Source organism: Furipterus horrens, unplaced genomic scaffold, assembly GCF_987537825.1.
Source record: "Furipterus horrens unplaced genomic scaffold, mFurHor1.1.pri manual_scaffold_3, whole genome shotgun sequence".
Lineage (NCBI taxonomy): Eukaryota > Metazoa > Chordata > Mammalia > Chiroptera > Furipteridae > Furipterus > Furipterus horrens.
In genome coordinates this window covers 10707225-10730955 of record NW_028327173.1, presented here as the reverse complement: position 1 = coordinate 10730955, position 23731 = coordinate 10707225, and the positions used below count along the sequence as shown (strand labels likewise).

Below are 23731 nucleotides of genomic sequence, written 5' to 3'. Positions count from 1 at the left end.
CTGGCTCCCTGAGTCACTTCATGGAGGAGAGCTGTCCTGGATGACTTACACCCAAATTTCTGTGAACAAGAAACAAGCTTTTGTTGCATCAAGCCACTGGGCTTGGAGGGTTATTTTATTAATGCAGCATAACCAAGGCTATCCTGACTCATCACTCACCCGTAGTCCAGTCTCTGCACAATAGCCTGAGAATTCTTTTCAAAACACAAATTAGATCATGTTACTCCCCAGTTAAAACTCTCCACTGAGTCCCATTACACTAAGAAGAACACGGACAAGAGCCTCCATGAGACACCCTGTCTCCCTTCTGACTATTGTTCTCTCTTTCCCACAGAGGTGTGTCAGACACACATCTCATCTCTGCCCAGTGGAGCCACGCTCATTCCTTCTGTAGGCGTCCTCCCTCAGACCTTTGCGTGACTCCTCATTGTCATACAAAGCTCAGCTTCAATGTCATTTCCTAACAGGCACCTTTTCTAGGTCGCCCATCGAAGAAGTCCCAGTAACTCTGTCATATCATCCTAAATTATCTACCCACACTGATCACTGTCTGATATTTTCTTGCTAATTAATTAATTAATGGTCTGTCTCCCCACCTCACCCTACTCAAGCAGGGATGTTGTTTGTCTAATTTATTATCTGTCCTGGTGCCTAGAACAGTTCCTGGCACAGGGCAGACGTCTTGTAAGTGCTGTGGATGGGGAACATTAACTTTTATAGCTCTGTGAGATGGGAGTTACTATCGCCATGTAGCATAAGAGGAAACTGAGGCCCAGAGAGGTTAAACCAGTAAATAGCAGAGCTTGGATTTTACCTTGGCTCTGTCTAATAATTTTTGCCTCTTTCGAAAGTATTTTTTAAAGATTTTATTTATTTATTTATTTATTTATTCATTCATTCATTCATTCATTCATTCATTGTTAGAGATAGGGGGAGAAATATCAATGTGTGGGGGAATTGCCTCTTGCACACTCCCAATCAGGAACCTGGCCCACAAACCAAAGATGTGCCCTGACCGGGAATCGAACTGGTGACCTTTTTCTTTGCAGGATGATACCCAACCAAGAGCCACACCACTCTGGGCTTGAAGGTATTGTAATTACACGCTGCTTTGTAGTCCAACACAAAGAAGGAGAGGGGCTCTGTCTAGTATTATCTTTTAATTCAGCTCTTGCCCTAAGGGGCTCCTAGTCTGATGGGAGAGGCCTGGTCCTTTTCCCCTGAAGGAGCCCACAGTCTGGGGCTGAGTACAGAATCCCAGCCCCTGGGAGAATCACAGGAGCATTTACAAGCAACACTGAGGTGAGTGCCCATGGACAGAGCGCATGCGAATTCACCTGGGCCTCTACAAAGTCGGAGCTGAACCCAGCAGAGGAGAAAGTGTGTGAAAGGGAGGGAGGGAAAGAAAGAGACAGAGACCGAGAGACACACTCCAAGCCTGAGCCTGAGCCCGAGCCAGAGTCAGACCGTGCTGTGAGCACTGGGGCATCCACACCTCTCTCCCCCGCGAGAGGAGGGAGCAGACCGGCTCATGGACCAGCACGCAGAGATGCTGCCAAGGCTTCCCCTGGCAACAGGAAACGAGTCTGAGGCCACACAGCATGTGTCAGGGAGGGTGGTCAGGAGCCAGGACCTGGGGTGCAGATTCTGACAGTCCAGCTCCCGCACTGGTGGCTTTCCATCTCTGTGCCAACTGCCCCAGCCCCTCCTCTGTGGGCCAGGTGGGGGAGAATGGGAGGTGAAACTGAGAATGAAGATGAACATGAGCAGTTTTCATGTTTTAAGACTAGAACTTCTATTGCCATGTGGCTCTTGGCCATGTCTCTGGCCTCAACCAGAGAGATTTAGGGGTCCAGGGTGTGGAGAGATGCTGCTAGAATAAAACTGGGCTTGGGTTTTGGAGTGCTAATCTAACTGTACTGGCCAAGTTCTTCAAGCTCAGAAAGGCTGCCCGGATACCCATACTGCTTTGCACAAAGGCCGCCCCCGCCTGGCCCACCCTTCTATCTTCCCTCACCTTCTTCATCTGGTGAAATGATGAAGACACTTGCACCTCCAGCCCACCTCCTCTGTAAAACTTCCTCATCTTCCCCCCACTCAGCCTTTTGGTCCCTCTGCTGGGCATCTAGCAGGCCACCTCTGGCCACTAACCCATCCCCCTGCCCTAACATCCTCCACCCCTGCCACTGTCAATTTCCTAACCTGGGTGGTTGCCGCAGCCTCCAACCTGGAGTCTCTAACCTGCCCATGGGCTCCCTAACCTCCACCCAGTCCTACTTCATTGCCCTCACAGCTGCCAGAGATCAGATACAACGGACCCTCTGCTCCTCTGTGTAAAAAGGTGAATCCCCTTCACTCCAAGGGTTAAGTTCGAGCATCTTATCAAGATGAATACCTGATCAAGGCCCTACTCAATGCCCACTGCTTTCCGCTTCTCCTCTCCCTGTCTTGGCCCCCACGAGATGGCCCACTTTAATTTTCAGAGGTGCCACCCTTTCTGTCATTTTAGAAGGTCTGTATAGGCTCTCCTCATTCTTCAAACCTTAGCTTATACTTTCCTTCCTTGGGAAGCCAACCCTGACCACACCAGTCTGGATTGGGGCCCATGCTATGGACCCCCCTCCATCATTTGTCAGATGGTTCTGGTCTATGCCCCTCTGTGTCCCCCAGTAGGATGTAAGCTCCTTGGGATCAGAGAGAACCTCCCCATCTTGCTCAATGCTATGTTCTCAGCATGCAGCACAGGGGCTGCTTCCCCGAGCTTCCCAGGAAATATTGGTTAAGTAAATAAATGACTCGGGGAAGTTGGGTAACTGAGTAATTTTGCCCAGAGCACCTTGCACGGGAGAACACGCCATGGACCTTCTTCAAACCATGTCTTACCAATATCTGTGTCCTCAGGACCGTGGCAGACAGAAGCAAACACACTGAATGAACTTCTTGAGGCCCCAGGAAGGAGGCTGTCTGTGCTTCAGAGGCATTTTCCAGCGCCCTCCACCACAGCATGCTGCCCTGTTCTAACGAAAAATCCCAGCACCGCTTTCCTACCAAGACCATCTATAAATCACGCTGCAGAACTTCGCCAGCGCCCCACAAACCAGCCTCCGACGGACTGCGAGAGCCCCCCACGTTGTGCAACGCTTTGAGGTGTACACAGGGGTTAACTCCAGCTGCGTGACATGAGTTCGATACCTCCCTTCAAAGCCGGATTGGCCCGTGTAGCCCGGGCTCCCACTGTGCGCGCAGACCCACGTGGGGAGCGTGGAAGAGACAGAAGCAGGGAGAAAACCGGGCTGTGCTTGCAGGAGATCCATAATCCCAACGAGCTGGTTGTGCATCCCCTGGTGGCGTTCAGTGGGCCTCCCTCCACCCCCCACTGGTAACAATCCTCCATGCTGTATAGATGCTTCTACTCCTGGGCCTTTTTCATTGGAGTGTTCACTCCTCTTAGCTCAGGGCTCTATTAGCCTTAGGAGATGCTGTGAATGTTGGGGGTGTAGGGGGGGCAGGGGGAGGAAAGAGCTAACTTTTCAAAGTACTCACTACATAGGAGTAGAGACCCTGAAGCCCAGCTGCCAGGATTTGAATCCCGCTTCTTTAATGTACGATCTTGACAAAGTCACTGCCTGCCTGTGCCTCCATCTCCTCATCTATAAAATGGGAGCAATGACAGTCCCTACCCACAGGGTTGCCCCAAGGATTCAATGAACCAATATGGGAAGCGCTTACACAGGGACCCCAGGGTCTGTTCTATGGTCAGTGCTCAGTATTAGCTTTTCTTCTTGTTGTTACTGATATTACGTGCTAGACACTATGTAAGTACCTGCTGGAATGATCTAATTTTATGCCCCAAACGGCCCACAGGAGGATGCCATTTCCCTCATCTTCCAGATGAGAGAACAAAGGCTTTGGGCAGCCAGGGACCTGCTACAAGCCACAGGCTCGCTGGCTGGACCACTAGAGCCGCCGCAGGGAGCTCCTGACACCCCCTCTCTGCCCAACGCTCTGGAGGCTTACACTCAAAGGATGACGCTCTCATTCCCTGCCACCACCCAGGGTGGCAAAGGCAGGCCGTAGGCGGAACTATGATCGTGGGTCCCTGGTGGGGTTTTGATGGCCCCGGGGAGAAAGGGGATGCACTTGCTGCTCCAACCCCTGGCACAGGCTGGAGCACCAGTCTTATGTCTGGAAGCCGGACAGGAGCCAGCTCCAGCCAGGCATCACCCAGGCCGGCGGCCCCTGTGAAGTGCTAGAGTCAGAGCCACCGACGGTCTCAAGAGAGCAAGAAGATGGCCAGAGGGGGGTTCGAGTCAGAAGCACCTGGGCTGGAACTCCAGGCCTGCAACTTTTGGAAAGTCACATCACATAGCTGAGCTTCAGTTTTCCTATATATACAATGATGCTGCACACAGCTCCTGCTTCAGGTGGTACACGGACAGCTCTCGGCTTAGAGCCTGGCGCGGGATGAATAATCAAGGAGGATTTCTTCTCTCCCCCTTGAATCCCAAGCAGCTTCCAAACTCAGCCTCAGCGGGGGATGAATTTCACACCGTCCCCAAGAGCTGGGATCAGGGGCAGAGCCAGGGCTTCCTGGGACCCCGGGAGGCTCCCAGGCCTGTGGTTTCTGTGAGCAGGGCAGCTCTTCGGTGCCACAACGACATGCTAGACAGGCTGTCACAAGCCCACACGGCGACTTGGTGTGAGTTAATAACTAGTGTCCCAACCATGGGGCGTGGTGATTAGAACACCGGCTGAGCCAGCCCTGCATTGCCTTCCCTGTCCCGCACCCAGGTAGGGCATTATTCTAGGGACTCCGCAGCAAGACGGCAGCTGCCATCTTTGCAGGAGGCCAGAGGAAGCCGGAGGGGACCAGACCGCAGAGGGTGATTGTGTGAAGAGCCTGGAGCTTCGAGCCCTAAACTCCACAAGGATAATTAAGTTGACTGGTGTTAGGTGAAAGGAGATTACAAGATACACGCTGCTGGGGGTGTGAGATGCTGGGAGTAGGGGGGGGGGCTGTCTGCACAATGATGAGCTGGAGTAATTAGCTTGAAAAACCAGAGCGAGACGACAGGCAGCAAGCTGTGGGGCCTGAGGCAGCAAGAGGCATGGCAGGCAGGCATGGAGCCTGCTGGGCTCCAAGACGCCGACAGGAAGGGAGCAGGAGAGCATGGTCCCTAGGCTCAGGGGAAAGCCTGGGACCACGGCTTGCTGCAACATGACATCCAAGCCCATCAGAGCTGAGATGCTGCTTGAAAGAAAAAAACTAGACCTGAAACATTAGCTCCTTTTTAGTCCAAGCAAGTCCCAGATTCAAGGGCAAAAAGGGGGACAGAGCTGGACAGTTCAAGGTCAGGGTTTAGTATCAGGGCAGTCAGTTTCACTTTCACTTCGAAAAATGACGAGTGCATATGTCTCAGAGTGCATCTTGACCCTGCCTTTCTCTTGGGGTCAGAGTTAATTACTCCTGCCCCTGAAATGTCAGACTCATCAGTTGGGAAATAGTCTGGCCTGAGGGTTCACAGTGTTTGAATCCCAATCAGAATCTAAGTGGCTTTGGGACCTGGAGGGATTCCTTCCCCTTCTTGGTCCTCTGTTCTCAGTATATCAGCTAAGGAGAGTACCCCAACTACCTCACCCTGCCAAACAGCCACAAGAGTAATGAGGAAGTGCCCGGCACTTGGTAAGTACCCAATGCACACTTGTTTACTGTTTAATGCATATCTGGAAGAGAGAGGAAAGAAAGAAAAATGCCAGCTGGGAAGACCGAATGCCCAGACAATATAAGGAAAGCCACCACATGCTTATTAAGTGAATTCATCTAATTTGTAGGATGCAAGATAAAGCCACAAAAAAAAAAAAAAAATCAATTGCATTGCATTCTTACAGCCCAGAGACCCACAGAAAATCCAGCAAAAAAGATTCCATTTATAATAATAAAAATAAGTACTTGAGAGTTCTTTTAATTTGGGGCACAAGATATTAGTTTAAAGAAATTATAAAATCCCATTGGAGGATCAATATTAGAAAAATAATGAACATAACTCATTACATTAGTAAATTAAAAGAGAAAAACCATATGATTACTTCAATAGATTCTTAAGAAGCATTTGATTTATTTTTCTTTATAAAAACTCTAGGTGAAATTGGAATAGAAGTAAACTTCCTTTACATGAAAAAAGAATGTATCAGAAACTGGCAACAAATACCATATGCAATATTAAAATAATTGTAATCTTACGAAAAAAGAAATAAGACAAGGAAACATTTCACAAGCGTTCTGGACGTTTTAGACAATGGAATAAGGCAAGAAAATATAATGGGTTCAATAAGTAATAACAACACCAACATTTATATTGCCAGGCACTGTTCTAAGTTCTTACGTAAGATCAGAAAACTGGGGCACAGAGAGGTTAAGTAACTTGTCCAAAGTCACAGCTTCTAAGTGGCAAAACTAAGATCTGAATCCACGTAATCTGGTCCCACAATATGAGCTTTTATACATCACAAGATACTTGGGTGTTCGAAGAGAACAGTTATCATTATTTGCAGATAATATAACTGCATAAAAATCTGAAAGGTTGAAATTTATAAAACCTATTAGAATTGATAAGTGTCCATAAGATGACTGCCTAAAAAAACACGAGATTATCACCAGTTTCCTTTATTCCATGAGGCCAGAACCTCTACCGCAGCTCCTAGCACCCTGCCTGGGGCATGTGGGTTCCCGATACCTATATGTTGAACGATAAATCCATAGAGAGTGCAGCTGGATTTCTTTGTAGAATCCCACAAGGGACTTCCCTCCAGCCTCCAGGGGTCCTTCTCCAGCACGTGTTCCCCGATGCAGAAGAAGGTCCCCAGAATCCCTGCAACAACCCACCCAAACCAGTGATCACTCCTCTGTCCCATCTCAGCCTGACAGCTGGGTGAGATCATGGCATGTTGTCCATACTGGGAAGGGAGAGGGACTTGGAGTCAAGGTCAGGGTTCTCTTAGCCCAGGGGGCTAGGGCCCCCACCCTCTTTCCTACAAATACTCAGTTTTACAGGACTGTTGGCAATGGATGGAGCGCTGCCCTTGAACCTGTCCCATAGCCTGTGTTCACAGAGAACTAAAGTGCCATCGTGACAGTTAACACATGAAAAGCCAAACTGGCAACATCTATCATCCAGACCCGTACACTTTTTGAGACTGAAGAGGGACGCCCTTGACAATCACCCTCAGATAATAAGCACGACATGGACTCTTCCAGGCAAACAGGATTGCAGACTACTCTCGCTTGCCTCCCATGAGGCCCGTATGATAATCACCAGCTCATTTTACAGACACAGATATGGAGGCGGACAGAGGCGATGGAGGAAGAGGCGGGGCCTGGAATTGAACTCAGATCTTTCTGCCTCCAGCATCCTTTTGGCTCAGTGGTCCCTTCACTTCTGAGCCACACACTCCTTGGGGCATAGGCTGCTCTTCTTTGAAACCCCACCTTAACGTTCTGCACATCAGGAATCGATGGGACCAACTTGGACTCTTAGGAACAGTGGGCTGGGGGTATTTACACAACACTAACAAGGCTGGGGTGGTGGGAGGTGTGGAGGGGCAGGGCCAGAGCCACCCTCAGGGGGTTCGTTCTAAAGTATTAGTCAGAGTGAAAGGATGACCCGGCCTCGTTCTGTTTCTAAAAGGTCACTCTGGCTGCTGCACGGACACGGGCTGGGAAAGAGGGGGGACAAGAGTGGAAGCAGTTAGGAGGCTGCGAACTTCCAGCAGTGAGAGAGACATTGACCGGGAGATGGAAAGAAGCAGGCAGATTCAGGGCATAAGTTCTGACCAAATGGAAGAGGAGGAGGGTGGGCAAGGGAAGGGAAGAGACAAGAAGAATCTGCAGGTTTTTTGCTTAAGTAACCAGGTGGATGGCAGTGCCATTTACTGAGATGGGGAAGAATAGAGAGGAGCAGGTTTTGGGGGAAAAATACAGAATTTCACTTTGGCCATATCAAGTTGAAGATGTTTATAAGACATCTCTAGGGAAGGGTCCAGAGACTTGTGAAATTGGATGCAGCTGCTTTGTTTTGCTTTGGGGTTTTTTTTTTTTTTTTTTTTTTTTGCTTCTGAAATATAATCCAAATTCCATTGCATGAAACCCCAGACTTGGCACGTTCTGTTGGATTTCTGATTGCCCTCCTCTTCCTCCTCCTCTCATCCTTTACCAGCACCTGTTGGGATTTTGACGGGACATCCCCTGGGTCTTTTCACCTGTTCTCCCCTCTGCTTGCCATGCCCTCTGGCCCCTCCTCATTCCAAAACAGTTCCAGACTAGGGTGGGGGCTCCTCCTCCTTGTGTCTGTGATGTCTTTTCATCGAAGCAGAGTGTGGGCTAGTGATGGTATCTCTGCCTTACACCCTGGAGCCCCACATGGGTTTCCGTAGGTGTTTCGTTCTATACATAAAGGAACAAAGGCATGAACTGGAGACTTCACTAATTCAGAGCCCACACATCCAAACAGGCTTCACATCTCTCTGTCTCCAAAGAACGGGCCCTGAGTGATTTCACATTCATTGAATAAACAGGGTTAAAGGGGAATGTTTAAACCACTTAAAGAAATAAACAGCTTTCCAACACTTTCAATTATTTTGGAAGCACCTGCTCACATATAATTAATGTGCCAATTAAAATGATTATTATAACCATTAAAGCAGGTCCCCCAAGGACCACTACTTGACAACACATGTTTAGACTCATTTGAGTTACTCCACCACCTTGCAAAATAGTAATAATAATAATAATAAAAAACTCCACTTCTTAAAGAATGGTCTCCACTTCAGACTTGCCATGAATCCAGGCTATCCCTCGCTCTCATTAGCAGGCTCCCAAGGGCTGCGTGCCATGGTTTGAAGAATACGGTATCACCAAACATTTTGTAACATTCACCAAAGGAACCAGGGCAGCTGCGCAGTGTGAGTGGAGCATGCGGGGAGGGGTGGGGAGGGGAGGGGACAGTCCCTTCTACCTGCCTGCTCTGTGTGTTTGTTGGGGTAGGTGAACCTTGTTGCCTGTGTCGTCTCTGCGGGGCGGAAGCTGTGTTTTCCCTCTGGTCTCCCTTTGACGCTGACAGTGCGTTTGTACGCTACCGCATCTGCAGACAGGTGGCCCTGGCTGCGTGATAATGAGGACAGCCAGACACCCCCCCCCCCCCCGCTGGCCCTCTCTACCTTTCCCCAGTGGCGGAGACTGTGGAGCTGCCCAAAGTGGGGCCCAGACGGCCCCTGTCGGTCTGTGGGCCAGGCTGGATGCTGAGAAGTTCAGCTGTCAGAGGAAGTCAGACAGACTGGTGTACAAACCCTGCCCCACGTTACTGGCTGTGAGGCTTGGGGCTAATTACTTTACCTTTCTGTGGCTCAGTGCTCCCAATTCTAAAATGGACAAGAGTGCCAATATCAAATGGTCTCTGTGAGCATGTGATAGGTGATTTCATAACATCCCTGACCAAACACCTGACCTATACTACAGCGACGGCATTAACAATGATTATGGGGAGGACACAGGCTTCCCAAGCCAAAGTACAGCCCTCCTGAGGGTTCCACCCTCAGGGTGCCTTTCGCTCTAGGGGAAACCCCTGCCACCCCTCAGGATGGCACTGATGGCCTTCAAAGGAGCCTGCCATCAAGAGCATTGATTCAGGCCGAGGGTCACTGGTTTGATTCCCGGTCAGGGCACATGACTAGGTTGCACATCAGGTCCCCAGTTGGGGGCGCGAGTGAGAGGCAACCACACAGTAATGTTTCTCTCCCTCTCTTTCTCCTTTCCCCTCTCTCTAAAAATAAATAAATAAATAAACAAACAAATAAATAAATAATTTTTTTAAGAAAAGAGTATTGCTTCAGAGTCAGACAGCAGGGTTCAAGGCTTGGCCTGGCCGCCCTTTAGGAACGTAACTTACAGCAAGTTGCTCAACTCAACCACACTTCAGCTTCCCTGGCTCTAAAATGAGAATAACAGTGTTCATTTTGCAGGGTCCTTTCTCCCCTTCCCTGGGCCTTGCTCTTCCTCCTCCCAAGGCTCTCCTAGGTCTCTGAATACCCACAGCTTCTTCATTCATGGGAGCACACAGACCAATGAGCCTGGAGAGGCAGGCAGCGGCCAGACCATGCAGGTGACACCAGGGATTTGAGTCTGTATCCTAAGAAAAATGGGAGGCTTCACTGATAGGCTTCAAACAGGTGATATGGACTAAGATATCTTTTACAAGACCTTTGGCTGCGCGGTGGTTTTCTGGACCTGGTCTTACCAGCTTCCTTCACATTCTCCCCCTCCTCTCAGCCCTCAGGTGTCTGTGACCTCATCTCCTTTGAATGTTCACTCAAGAGTGGGGCATCCCCGTGAGTCATATTCTCAGAACACTCACAATCGCCCCTCTCCTGGGGAATATAGAACTTTCTAGGTCCTGGTGTCCCAGCTTGATATGGGGCTAGCCAAGTTAGCTGGATATTCCATCCCTGCCTCGCCACGATGTCACTGCTGGGCAGCTGGACTGGATGCAGCATAGAATTCCAGAGCAGAGATGGACCGAGTCTTCCTGCCCTGGGCTCACTTGAACTAGGAAGCCAGAAGTCCTTTCCATTGCATTTGTGACATTTGCTTAGACACCCTCAGCAGTCCCCAAGACATCCCATTCATTGTTGAAAAGCTTTAATTGTGAGAAAATTCTTTAACTCATCAACTAAGAGTTTACATTTATGTTCCTCCCAACCACATAAGATATTCATTCATTCATTCATTCTCTAAGCTATGTGCTTGGATACAAAGACCAACAGGACACCTGCTCCTTACCAACAAGGGCCTTGCATTCTGGGAGAGACATGCAACTATTGTAATCAATTGCCCTGTTATGAGCTCTCAGCTAGCAGACACTCATCCATTTTGGGGAAGTTAACACAATTTTAAGGAGGCATTTACTTAACAATCTTTTCATGTCACACCTGTTCCCCTGCTTAACTACAAGCTCCATACAAACAAGGCCAGGTTGTTCTGATTCAGTGCTCTATTCCCAGCATAATAGGTGCTCAAGAAATAACCGCAGCATTAATAAACACACGAGCCCAGTGCGTTAAGGCATAGGGGAGAGTTCTGAGTGTTTTGAGGGAATTCTGAGACTCTAAGCCAGCCTGGGTTAGTTGCATGAGGGAGAAGATAGAAGGGGGGAAAGGTCTCTGGGGGTGACACTGACCTTGGAGGGCACGTTTAAGTTCAACAGTGGTGTGGCAGGTGGAAGAAGCAGCATGTGCATCAGCGTGGAGGCAGGAAAGAGGGGCTGGCAGTTCTGAGAACTGCACATAAGCCATTTGAGTGGCGAGCCCATTTGAGAATGTGGAAGAAAACAAAGATGGAGAAATCAAGAGCGACTTTCTACGCTGGTTCAATGACCTCAAACTTGGTCCTAAGGTAATAAGAGTTCTTGTAAAGCATGGTGCCATCCCAAGGTGATACGATCAGATGTGTGTTCTTTAGAAAAGCACCAGGCTGTGCCCATCTGCAGCAGGGAGACTGTGTGACTACCCCGTGAGCATCTCTGAGTCCCCTCGTGAGAGGACAGAGTCACCCTTCCTGTGAGGACGATACGCCCAGCACAGAAAACTAGAAAGAGGAGGAGGAGGAAGGATTTAGGAAGGCAGAGGATTCTGGGAACCAGCCCTCATTTCAGTCTTGTTATCTTATCACAGTGGCGGATTGGAGTGGAAGTTCACCTTAAATCTTTCTCTGACAAGTTAAGTCAGCCCCCTTGTCATTTAAACCCAGCAGGGCTAAGTCAGGCAGTCTTCTGGAAATCACACTCTGGGCTTAATATAGCTCTGGAGTCCACTGGCTCAGAGGCCCTGACAGCAATTCAAGCTGGGAGCTCCATCCTTGATGAACAGTCCAAGTCTCACCCTAGGGAATGTCCTGTTAGGGAAGCACCAGCCTCTCCCCGCAGCCTGGGGTCCTCTGGGGGAAAGGAAAGGAAGCAGGGAGGTTGGCTGCAAGGTGCAAAAGAGACAGAGCATTCTATAGAGATGTCTAACTTCAGCCTTTTATTTTATGGATGAGGATCCTGAGGCTCAGAGAAGGGAAGTGATTTGCCTGCTGTCCACACAGCAGGACATTTTGCCTCCAGGTTCCTGCTCTTTCTCTCTGGTGCACTTGGTAAGTGGGGACAAACTTAAGTCATTTACCTTCACGAGCTGCCAGGATACGGTGTCTTTCACAATATCCTACAGGTCAGCTTATTCCTGGTGGAGTCCACATGTGGCCCAATAGCACGTCTCAGTTGGGTGTCCACGGCCGCTGTTGGCTCCCCGTCTCAACAATTTGGGAGCTAAGAGCTCTTATCCGCCCCACATGAAAGCCTCTGGGCAGAGAAACGGTCTCATTGCTGATATGAGAAACCTGATGTTAATTCCCCGAAAGAGGATGGATGCCTCTGGTCAAAATATCTGCCCAGGTGCCCGGCAGAGCGCTGATGTGCCGCTGAAACAAGCTTCTCCTCTTTTCTCATCTCCTTTTCCGTTTTCCCAGCCAAGGGCACATCCCTGCTGACTGTCCTGTGGCAGCCGGACAGAGCATAACTGCACGCCCGCCGCCCCCGCTGCTCCTCCCACCTAAGGCTGCTGGCAGCACCACGTCTCCCCATGTCTCCGGGAGGCTTTCTGATGTAGCCTCGCAGCCCCTTGGTCTCCTCGTTCCATCCTGAGCATGGACTGTGAGGAGCCACAGGTGGCAGCCATGATGCCCTGCACACTGACAGACACCTGGGCATCTGCTGCCGCCATTCCTGAACTTCTCAGGGTATCACAGACCCTTTTGAGCATCTTCAGCCCCTCTCCCCACTACCAAATGCACACAACACATTGAGCTCACTTTCTAGGGTTTCATGCACCCTCAGGAGCCTATCCATCTACTTCTTAGGGATCCAGAGACCCCACATAAGGACCCTGGCCTGGGGCTTGCTGGCTCCACGGCACCCATTGGATAAGCAGATAAATAAAACTCAGCCACAGATGCAAAGACGTATAACTGAAATACAGGTGATAGCTTTCTAATTGAAGTGTGTACGGCACGCTGAGGGAAGATAGCAGGAGGATCTCTAATTCCGTCTTGGTGATCCATCTCAGAAGGCTTTGCAGAGGAGAGAATGGCTAAGGCAAGGCCAGGTGGGAAAGAGAGATGCAGTAATTAATCTAAGCGAAGCCTCTCTCCCCTGCACCCGCCCGTGGGTGATGGGAAATGACTTGTCTGCAGGGCGCCTCCTTTGATTCACACAAACCTCTGTGAGAGGCTCAGGGGAATTCCGTCCAGCCCGCTGTGCAGATGAGGAAACAGACCTTTACAACTTAATGATACCTGGCTGGATGGGAACCTCCCCCTCTGCTCCGGAGCTCCATGTTCAGCACCAAGCAGGGTCTTACAGAGGTTGTGTGAACGGCTGTGGTCCAAAGGCCGCCACTGAGGTCATTGGTAGAGCTGAGATCTTTCTTCCAGATACCAGATGTGTAGCTTAATCACTCTAGAATCCCCTAAACTCTCTGGACAGCCCCTCTCACATTCTGGAGGAAGAGAGCAAGGCTGCCACCACTTCCGGATGGCAAGGCTGGGGAAGTTTGGAATAGATAATGTACTTGGGAGCTTATGAAGGGCATGCAAGTGGAGATGAGCCAAATAGAAGCAATTGTGTCTTTATGTTATCTGCAGAGCTTTGTCTAGAAGTTCAAGGTCAAATCTCTTTGATCGTCAAAACCTCAAGGCTGTGCCACAGCTAGTCTCAGCGCCTCCTTCAGTTCACTCCAGCCAGACTTCTGCCCCTACTAACCAAGGAGGTTATTCTTATCTAGGTCCCCAGAGGGCACCATGTTGCCAAATTCATGGTCAGGTCCCTGTTTTTATCTTAAGTCATCTCACTGCAGCATTGACTATTCTCTCTTGGATCCTAGAACACCTCATTCCCGGCTTTCTTCCTATCTTGCTGGCTGCTGCTTCTCCATCTATAAATCTTGAGCAACCAGGGTCCAGCACTGGGTGCTCTTCTCTCGCCCCTTCCCTGGGTCATCTCATCCAGGCTCATGGTTTTAAATCCATCCATACTCTGAGAACCCCCAAGCATAAATCTGCAGTGTTGACATCTCCCCAGAATTCCAGATTTGTAGCCTCAACTGCTGCTCTGACAGCTCCCAGCTCCACCCCCATGTGTCGGAACCACTTGGAACGTAACATGGCTGATGGAGAACCCTTTCCAGCAGTTTCTTCCCTCCTCTCCTTTGAGTCTCAGCCCACAGCACTGTTCCCCCACACCCAGCTGCTCAAGCCTGACCGCCAGCAGTCGTCCGGGACCCTCCCCTCCCCTCATCACTTTCACATGTTAGCAAGCCCTTTAAACGCCACCTGCAAGTCATAGCAGAATTTTTCCCTCCCATCATCTCTACCATCCTAGGCCTCACCCAGGCCACTGTCGCCTCTTGCCCACACTGTGGTCTCTCTGCTTCCAGCCTTGCCTTCCCTACACCCAGAAGTGACCTTTTCATTAAGTAAACCAGGTCCTGTTAGTTCCCTGCTTAAAACTCCCCAAAGCTGCCCTTAGAATAACTCCGGGTCCAGTTGCCTGAGCATAGGGCCTGGCATGAAAAGTCCTCCCCATCTGTCTCGTCTCTCTCTCTCTCTCTCTCTCTCTTTTTAACTGTTGTTCTGTTACAGTTGTCCCATGTTTTCCTTGCTTCATTCTGGCCACGTGGTGGGACCTCCTCCTGTTCTTTGAACATGTGAAGATTATTCCCAACACAGGCCCTTTGCATTTGCTCCTCCTCCTGCCTGGAATGTCCCACCTCCTCCCCTTGACATGGGGAGCTCCCTGTTGCCTTTGAGATCTTGGTTTAAATGAGTCTTTTCCTGCTGACTCAACCCCTTTCTATCCCATCAGCCTATTTTAATTATATGCACTGACCATCCAATCCCTTTCTAGCTCATTAGCCTATTTTCACTTTATGTACTGCCCTTGTCATTATCTGATATTTTTCTTGTTTGTTTCTTTTTGACTCCTCCCCCCAAGGTCAATTGCATGACTTCAGGATCTTGTTTTCTTGTTCCTTGGTGTGCCCCCCAGTGCCAAGAACCATCTGACTTGGTAATTAAGTGCCAAGTTAATGTTGAATGTATGAATGGAGCAGTTCTATGTATCAGTTTTCCAAACATCAGAACCTGGTCTCTGGCTGGGCCAAGGGTATTAAAATCACCTGAGAGAGCTGGTTAAAAGTACAAACACCCTGAGGCTCCGATCCTGGAGATTCTGACTCAATAACTGTAGAACAAGGCTCGGCCAATAGTGTATTTTTACAGGTCCCTCTGAAAATTCTAAAGAGCAGTCAGAGTGGGCAATCCCTTTACAACCAAACTTCCATTAAAGACCAAAGATGGGGACAGAAATAATTGCAATTCATACTCTGACCTCTAGGGGGAGCTTAAGGTTTTTCCCCATCACTCCATCCCTAGGAGTAGCTGTGTGATATGGGTTTGGAATGGATACAACCTATGGCTGAAGGTGGAATAATAGAATTGCAATGGAATTAGACTTAGAAACTTATTCTTATTTCTCCTTTCTGTTTTATTACATTTATTTTACAGTCGACTGTCCTTTGGCAGGCCCTCTCTCTGGAAGTCTCTTTCCTTTATGTGACTGCTATAAGATTGAGCATGGAACAGTGCTCATCATAGACCTTTGGAAGGTCAGGGGCAGGAGATGGACAAGGCATCTTGGGCCTGCTTGGCTCTGGCTTTGTGAATAAGATCTCTTGTCTTCCTCATTCCCTTCCTTCTCCAGATCTTGGAGCTGTAAGATCTGTGAGCCCAAGATCAGGATGTGGGTCCAGGAGTGTAGCCAGGGGCAGCCAGGTTGAGTAGCTGCCATGCTGGGCTCCCAGCCAGAGGGGCCAAAGGGGTGGTCCAGGTCAGTACTCCAGAACTTGGGCCTCGGCCTATACTCATTAGCAAGAGTGTATCTGCCTTCTTGCTCTCATGAGGTCATTGGACTGTAATGCCCCCTTATAACCATTATCTTCTATTTTGTTTCAGACAACAAAAGGACTGAGTCAAGGGCTGAGATTCAGAGAGCCAATGCCAGTAAAGCCATTTTGAAATAACTCCTTGCTTCAGAGAGAGCTAAGATCCATTGAAAAGGCTTAGCTATGTAATGATAATGCCAAGAATTGAATTCCAATGAGTTCACCAGCATAACCACATAGAAACAAAGAGTACCAGCGTAAAGTATGGTCTCTGCCCATCTGCCTTGGAGAATGTAGGTGGTGGGATGGAACCCAAGGAGAGTGATATTAGTGATCTTCCCAGAATATACCTTTCACTCTTGTTTAATAATTTTCCTCTCCGGATCCCTTAAGCTACCAAGAACATGATAAGACAAGGGCTACCATTTGTTGACTAGGTGCCATAATGAGCCAAGCACTGGGCTTGTTTGCTTGCAGACATTACTTCATTTATGTCTACAGTGTAGGTGTGTTCATGTCCAATTTCAGATGAAGTGTCTAAAATGCAGAAAGTTAGGCCACTGTCCAAAGTCACACACCCTGAACTCATATGCAGGTATTCTGATACCTAAGTCCTCTCTTTTTCTGCCTCACCCTTCCCAGCCTCCAGTCTCGCCCCTTTCTCTAATGGTCCAAAACAGCCACAAACTCTCACTACAAAGGCATCCAGCAGAGCCCCAAAGTGGGAGTTTGCCATAGCCACGCAGCATTGTGGGAGGCCTCGACACCACAAAACAAACGCCCAGGCACACGTTCCCCACAAGGGAAAAGAGACAAGATAAGGGGCTCCCAAAATTGGGGATCTCCTATCTCACTCTGTGGCGCTCATCATGGTGACCTTGTATCCAGCTCTTGGGAACAAATTGCGGAGGAGGGACAGAACAAAGGAGGGATCATAAAAGGTTAAATTCCCATGATTCTCTGTGGTTGTTTAATGGGTTTCTATGATATAAACAGACCCTTGGCTTTGCCTGCTGGGCAGGTGACCTCCAACTAAATGAGTTTAGACACTATTCCCCAATAAGAAATGTCTCTTTTTTCCATACCCCACAAAGCACTCCCCCAACTGAGTATTCAAACACTCACACTCACCCTCAAACAGAATGATGCTCTCAGCTGTACACATGTGGCCACTGGAAATAGAAGTGTGTACATGGCATGGTCAGTCAAATGTGCACATGCATTTATATTTACAGCTCTACCATTTGTTCACTTAACAAAGGTTTGCTGAGGTGGCTACTAGGCATACCTAGTAGGACACAGTGCGGAAAATATATGGCCTTTGTGCTCAAGATGCTCACGGACCAGTGGGCAGACATGCATTTTGACATGATGAGATAGGAGCTGGAGTGTAGAGGAATCACAGAGGAGGGAGTCTCTAGAACTTTCTGCAAAAGTCAGGGACGGCAACATGAGCTGAGGTAGTCTGTTTGAATGATCTCAGTTTCTTCATCTGAAAAATAGGCTTAACGATAATACCAACCTCACAATGCCAACAGGAAAATGAACTGTAGTCATGTATACATGGCATACAGTAAAGTTTCAAATGTTAGCCACTCAGATTAGTATTAGCAGCATTACTAAATGAGCCCCCAATTATAAGTGTAAACGAATAGAAATGATTAAGTAAAGGATGTTATTTATCATTCATTTTTCCAGAAGCAAGTCCTGACTTGAATGCTAGGGAAGTTGGGTTATTAGGTGAGAGCCTCCTACTGGCCAAGTATGGAATTGCACCTCTACTCTATTAACCAGTTTTTTTCTAGGGGAAGAGGTGAGCTCCGTGCCTGAGCTGAGAAGACAGAGCCTGGGAGACTCAAAATGAGGAGAGGAACCTGGGCAACAGGGAAGAAAGAATCAGGAGATGGTGAAAAGTGTTCTGAAGCATCCTTAAGTTGAATAGGGCTTTGATAGACTACTGTGATAACCAGAACTTTAAGGGCCTGACAACTCTCTTGACATGTTTTCAAAGAAGTCTTCTTAGAAGAGGATCCATCTTCCCACCCCCACATCACGCCCCACAATCTAATGATGGCAGGTTACAAAACAAATACAATTTATAGAGTGAGCTTTCCTGGAAAGCTGGCTCAATGAACATTCACTGTTATTCATTTGACAGGAAAGCACAGTATATTCCAGAAGCCACATTAAAAAGTTTTCAAATATCTACAGTAATCTGTCTGGGAGAACTTGCAATAGAAATGTTCCATACCTGCTGCTCTGTCTAATACGGTAGCCACTAATTATGTGCGGCTAGCGAGTGCTTGAAATGTGGTAGTCTGACTGAGGAAAAACACTTAATTTAATTTGATTTAATGTAATTTAAATTTAAATAGCCACGTGTGGCTAATAGCTACCACACTGCACAGCACAGACCCAGCGGCACCGATCAAGTTTACTTTCCTGAGTCTGGTCTATAGTTTGGCATCTTCTACAAATTGTCCAGCGACGGGGCAAAGTGTCCAAGGTGTAGACTCTGGCCACCTCCTCCTATCCTTCCTGCCCTCCACCCCACTCCCAAGGGGTCCACAAGGCAAGAGCTTCCTGAATGTTCAGCCAGAGGTCTTGTTAACCACAAGGAGGCAATCCCTTTTGCTTCAGATAATTCCATCAGCTTCCCCAATTTGCACAAAGAACCCAATCTACTCAGTAAGTTTCTGAACGCTTAGGATGACCCCATTACTAAGATAATGCCTTTAGGATCAGAGGGAAGACTGCTGGGCTTTACACATGTTTTGGGCCACTTTGTGCCCACTGGGCTGAGCGGGCAAGGGTGGCCCCTTCACAATGCCCTGCTTTTCCCTTCTAAAGGCATTGGAGACACAGCCCCGACTGGGCCTGTGTAATCTATTCATTTCCTTCCAAGCCTGGCTCTGTAAGCTCATTCATGGAAGATGAGGAAAGGAAGCTGGGGAGGCAAACACATGTACAGAAAACAAACACTGGCTCAGCAGCTCCTCGTTGGGGGGTGGGGGCGGGGGGCGGCGGGGGATGAAGCCTGGAGATGGGGGTCTGGCCGGAGAAGGAGACTGGGGCTCCTATTGCTGCTGTTCCCACTTCCCCCAGAAGCCTTGCCCAGCAGTGGTTCCTGGTGCCCCCATCTTGGTAAGCTCTTATCTCCCTCCGTTCAGTTGGCTCCTTGGGAAAAGAAGCAATCAGAGAGGAAAGGCCAGAGTGACAGCAGGCAGAGGGAGCTGGCGGCCGGGAGCCATTTCCCTGTAATTTCCTCCCATCCTCCAACTCCTTCCTCACCATCATAGACAGAGCACTTGGGGCTCGTCTGCTTCCAAGGAGACTCCCAAGTCAGCTGAGCTGCTACCTCAGTCCAGTTACAGAAGCAAAAGGGCCCAAGCATTTGGCTCCGGTGGGCGATTTGCATGTGATTTGCATACATCTGCATACCCCCCTCCAGAGGCCCTCAGTCAAACGATGTGAAATGAAATAAAATAAATTAATTAGTGCAGCCTACCATAGCTTGATATGCAGGGCCTGACACCCTTAAGAGATTCTTAAAGCAATCAATGTGATCACAGGCTAGGGTGAAGAGAGATGGGGCTGGGGCGGAGGAGCGGGATGGGGTAAACGAGTTCTCAGCACTGGGGGTAGAGAAGGGGAAGGAAAGTCTCTGTGTTAACTGAAACATGGGCATTTTCCTCCTGCCCCATCCCCATCCCCCACCCTCAGAGACCACAGAGTTGAGCCACGTGGAGGCCTGTTCCTGGTTTCCTACACCTGGGCCTGGCACTGGTATTTTCCCCACGCTGGCAGCGACCTCTGCAGAGAGACTGTCACTACTGTGATACAGTGACATTCGATTTCAAACAAGAGTGAGGATACTCCCTCCAAGGGCAGGAATGGCAGCGAGGTGCCCACGGGTATTTTCCTGTCTCCAAGCTCCCTCACGCCTTCACCCCCATTAACTGTTCCCGTTGGGTGTCCATAGTTCTCTCTGCCAGCTGGGCAGGTCCCCCACGACTCCTTCACTCCGATCCTGTCTATGGATGGTTGAGGGAGAGATGTGGTCCCATCTCCCAACGTCAGCAGTGAGCTGGAGTTAATTCATCCCAGTCCTTCTGCCAGGTGCTAATGAGATGCTGACGGCGTGTGTCAGCCAAGCAGTTCCCATATCATGTAAATACGCCTCTTAGCGATTCAGTTCAGGGCACTATTTAACATACGCCTCGACTTTCGCTGGGCCCCTTGATCTACCCAGGATGGAAACCTCCTCTAAAGCCCGGGCCCTGCGGGGTGCCGCAAGTCAGGCTCACACCTGCAGGGCCTGGGCCTCGTGGGTGGAGGGCCCTCGAGGTGAGTCCCAGTGGGACAGGCTACCGTGCGAAGATGGAGAACAAGGATTTTGGTTCAAAGGAGCCCAGGTCACAGCCAGCAAAACAGCAGCCAGCAGCAACGGATGGATCAAAGAGCCGAACTGCAAGAGGGACGCGTGAGGGCAGGTTGGTTCAAAGCAGGACCGGGCCAAGCAAGAGTAAGGAGGTGATGGGGGGTGGGGGCGCAGTGCTGAGGCACAGCTGTGAAGGGTGAGTGTGCCCCAGCAGGTGCCTCCATGGACGTGGACAGAGCTTAAAGGGACAGAGGAATCAGTGTTAGATGCCTGATCGCCGAGGAGTGCCCACCTCCCGCACCTCCCACCCCACCCCCACTCTCTCCTCTGTGATGTGTCCACTCCACAGAAAGCAACTCCGTCTGACGCAGCTTGCAAAGGCTAGAGAAGTGCTATTTTACATCAAGGCTGAGTAAACTCTGACCGCATCAGACCAAATCAGGCTGTCACCTGCTTTTGTATGGCCTCCAAGTCCAGAATGTTTTTTCACCCTTTCTTATGGTTGAAAAAAAAATTTTTTTTTTAAACAGTATTTGGTGACACTTGAAAATTATGGGAAATTCAAATTTCAGCCTCCATGAGTCAAGCTGTATTGGAACCCAGCCATGCCCTTCCATGGACATGTTGTCTGTTTTCACACGACAACAGCAGAGCTCAGTAGTTGTGACAGGGACCACATGGTCACCAGAGAGGAAAATATTTACTCTCTGAGCCTCACTGAAAAAAACTTGTCAACCTCTGTTTTAGATCATGGGAGAGGAGCCTCCACCTCACCCATTGCCAAGACAGTGGTACTTGGCTCTGTGCAAACCTGACGTTCATGGCAAAGAAGAAGGTCAATGGCAACTGGACCTTCTCCTGAGCCCAGCCAGCCCTGGCTACCTTGTGGCAAAGAGAGACCAGTCTGGGATGCCCAGTCCAGACACATGAAGGATTCTGTCAGTGCTGGAAAAGACCAACAATTGTGCCCGAGACCGCGAGCTGGTCCTCCTGTTGCCAACACCTGCGCCCTGGACAGGTGGGCACCTGCGTGTCTCTAACAACGTCCCTTCTCAGACCTAAACCTAGGGTGCCAGACACCGGGACTAGTCCTATATGGAATCGCATTAGAAGGCAGACTAGCTCTGTAATTTGGTTTTTAAGAAGGCAGGGAGCTGTCCTGTCCTGCTCTCGCCCCTTCTCTCTCTCCCCAAAACTTCCTGCCTGAAATCCCACCCTTCGACATGGCTTGGTTGTTACACTGCACCCAGGGCCCACAGTGTGCTTGGCAGCCCCACTTGGTACTGGTGGAGTTTCCTGAGTGCAGCATCCTATGAGGGGCACAAAGAGACCAGAATAAGACAGATCCAGAGAGCAAAAGAAAAAGCCAAGCTTAGCGTTCTTGGAGGAGGTTTTCAGTGTAGGATGGAGACCTGCAGGCAGCACAGGACAGCCCAGAGCTACCTTAGTGCTGAAGACATAGCCAAGCCAGGGAGGATCTCCAGACAGGTTCTGGAACTCTACCCTTAGCCTTGGCTGTGGGCGTAGAGGGGACAGTGATGGCGACTTACCCGGTACCACACGATTTCACGCATGCGACCATCCGTCTTGAAGTTACACTTCAAAGTCACGGCATCACCAGCCACCACGGGTGGGAGAGGCTCAATGTTGACAGTCAAGTAGCCTAGGGGAAAAAAGGAGAATGGGGAGGTGAGCGTATGAGCTGATCAGAAGGGCTGGCTGACTTGGCGGTGGGGGGGGGGGGGGTGAAGTTGTGGGGGCACGGAGAGAGACAACACACACAATTGTGGGGGGCGCTGTTCTCACTGTTGTCTTATCTGGTCAGTGGCTGAGCTCAATGGAGCTCATCACCCTCTTCCTCCCTCTCACTGATGTCTCCCTTTTTGGGAACCTCCTTGGCTCCCGTGGGTCCCTCCAATCCTGAAAACACTTCTTCTTGGGATGAATTTCCCCTTGAAAAGTAAGACCAGCTGGAACCTGAAAGAAGGGCCTCAGAGGAATCCTTCTGTGGTCAAACACTACACCTCCATCCCCCCTTTTAGAGATATGTGTTAGCCTGCTAAGCCCTGCAGGAAATGAACATGCTAAAAAATGCATTTAATCTCACGTTTCCAAATCTAGTGGACTGTGGGTCCCTTAGCCGGTCCCTAAATGCCATCAGCATTCTGTGCAGCCAGGGTCCCGTGAAATCCACATCAGGCTATGGAATCCTAGGCCCAGATCCCTCCAATCCAAGCCTCATAACCAATTACTCCTGGTCAAAAAGGAGGAGAGCCCTGGTTTGCTTCCTGGACCCCAAATCTCCCATTACACACACCTTGCCACCCAAGGGGAGAGGCAGTTGCAGCCCTGGGCCTTGGGGGTGGGGATGGGGTGGAAGGTGATTATGGGCAGACTGCCTGGGAAGAACTCACAAGCCTCTGCAAGCACCAGATGTTACTTCTTGCCGACAGATGTCCCCAGGGATCTCTGGGACCCTTACCCTGGTGTCACGCCCTGGGGATACACTGCTGCCTCCACAGCAAGTCCAGCCTGGTGACGCCTCCGACCCTCTTCCCTGCCTCCCAGAACCCCATCCAAGAGGCTGAGTGCCCATTCCAGCTCAGTGGGGGACCTCCAGGTGCCTCCTCCAGGCTCATCTGATTGGCTTCCCACCGGCTGATGTCCAGCCATCGATCTAATGGATCAATCCAGTCCAATCGTCTTAATGAGAAAACTAGCCAGGATGGGCTCGGGGATTTCAATTGTGCAGACAGCCTGAGCAGATTGAGCCCAGGGGCCTGACCCCTGCCTGGAACTTAATGGTTACAACACCCCAGGATAGAAAATACAAAACCAAAAATCGATCCTGGGAGGATCAATGTGGAAGCTGAAGTCAGACTCGAGCTCCGTGGTCCAAGGCTTCGGGTGCCAAAGTCCAGGGTGAGAGGAAAGATGTGGGGCTCGCCGCTGGGCAGCCTCTAACTTAGGCTGGAAGTCAGGCTCACAGGGAGCCCCAGAGCCGCATGGTCTCAGAGAGCTGTATCCAGGGCCCACTGGAAGAGCCCAGATTCTGCCTCCTCCTCTCTCCATTCATTTAGCCACAAAGTTTGCTCCCACTTGCTCTGGGCAGGCGCCGGACTGGATCTGAGAAGCAGGGAGGCTCAGGCCTTGCCCTGCCCTCCAGGAGTGCACGCTGGGGACACAGCTTCACACTCAGGAGGTGAGGGCAATGGTAGGATGAAGGCAGGGGGCTGCGGGAGGGGAGAGGGGCAACTTGCCCAGCCTGGACAATCAGGGAAGTCCCCAAGCCCAGCCAGGCCCCAAACCATGACAAACAAGGCTACC

General features: G+C 49.9%; 1 protein-coding gene across 1 annotated transcript in view; it reads right to left on the bottom strand.

Moving 5' to 3' along the window:
- Positions 1–23731, bottom strand: part of IGSF21 (immunoglobin superfamily member 21) — a 234311-nt gene that overhangs the window by 109917 nt on the left and 100663 nt on the right. Inside the window, exon 2 of the mRNA XM_090271464.1 lies at positions 21955–22067. Within this exon, the coding sequence (XP_090127590.1) occupies positions 21955–22067 (113 nt within the window). The remainder of the gene's footprint in view (positions 1–21954; positions 22068–23731) is intronic.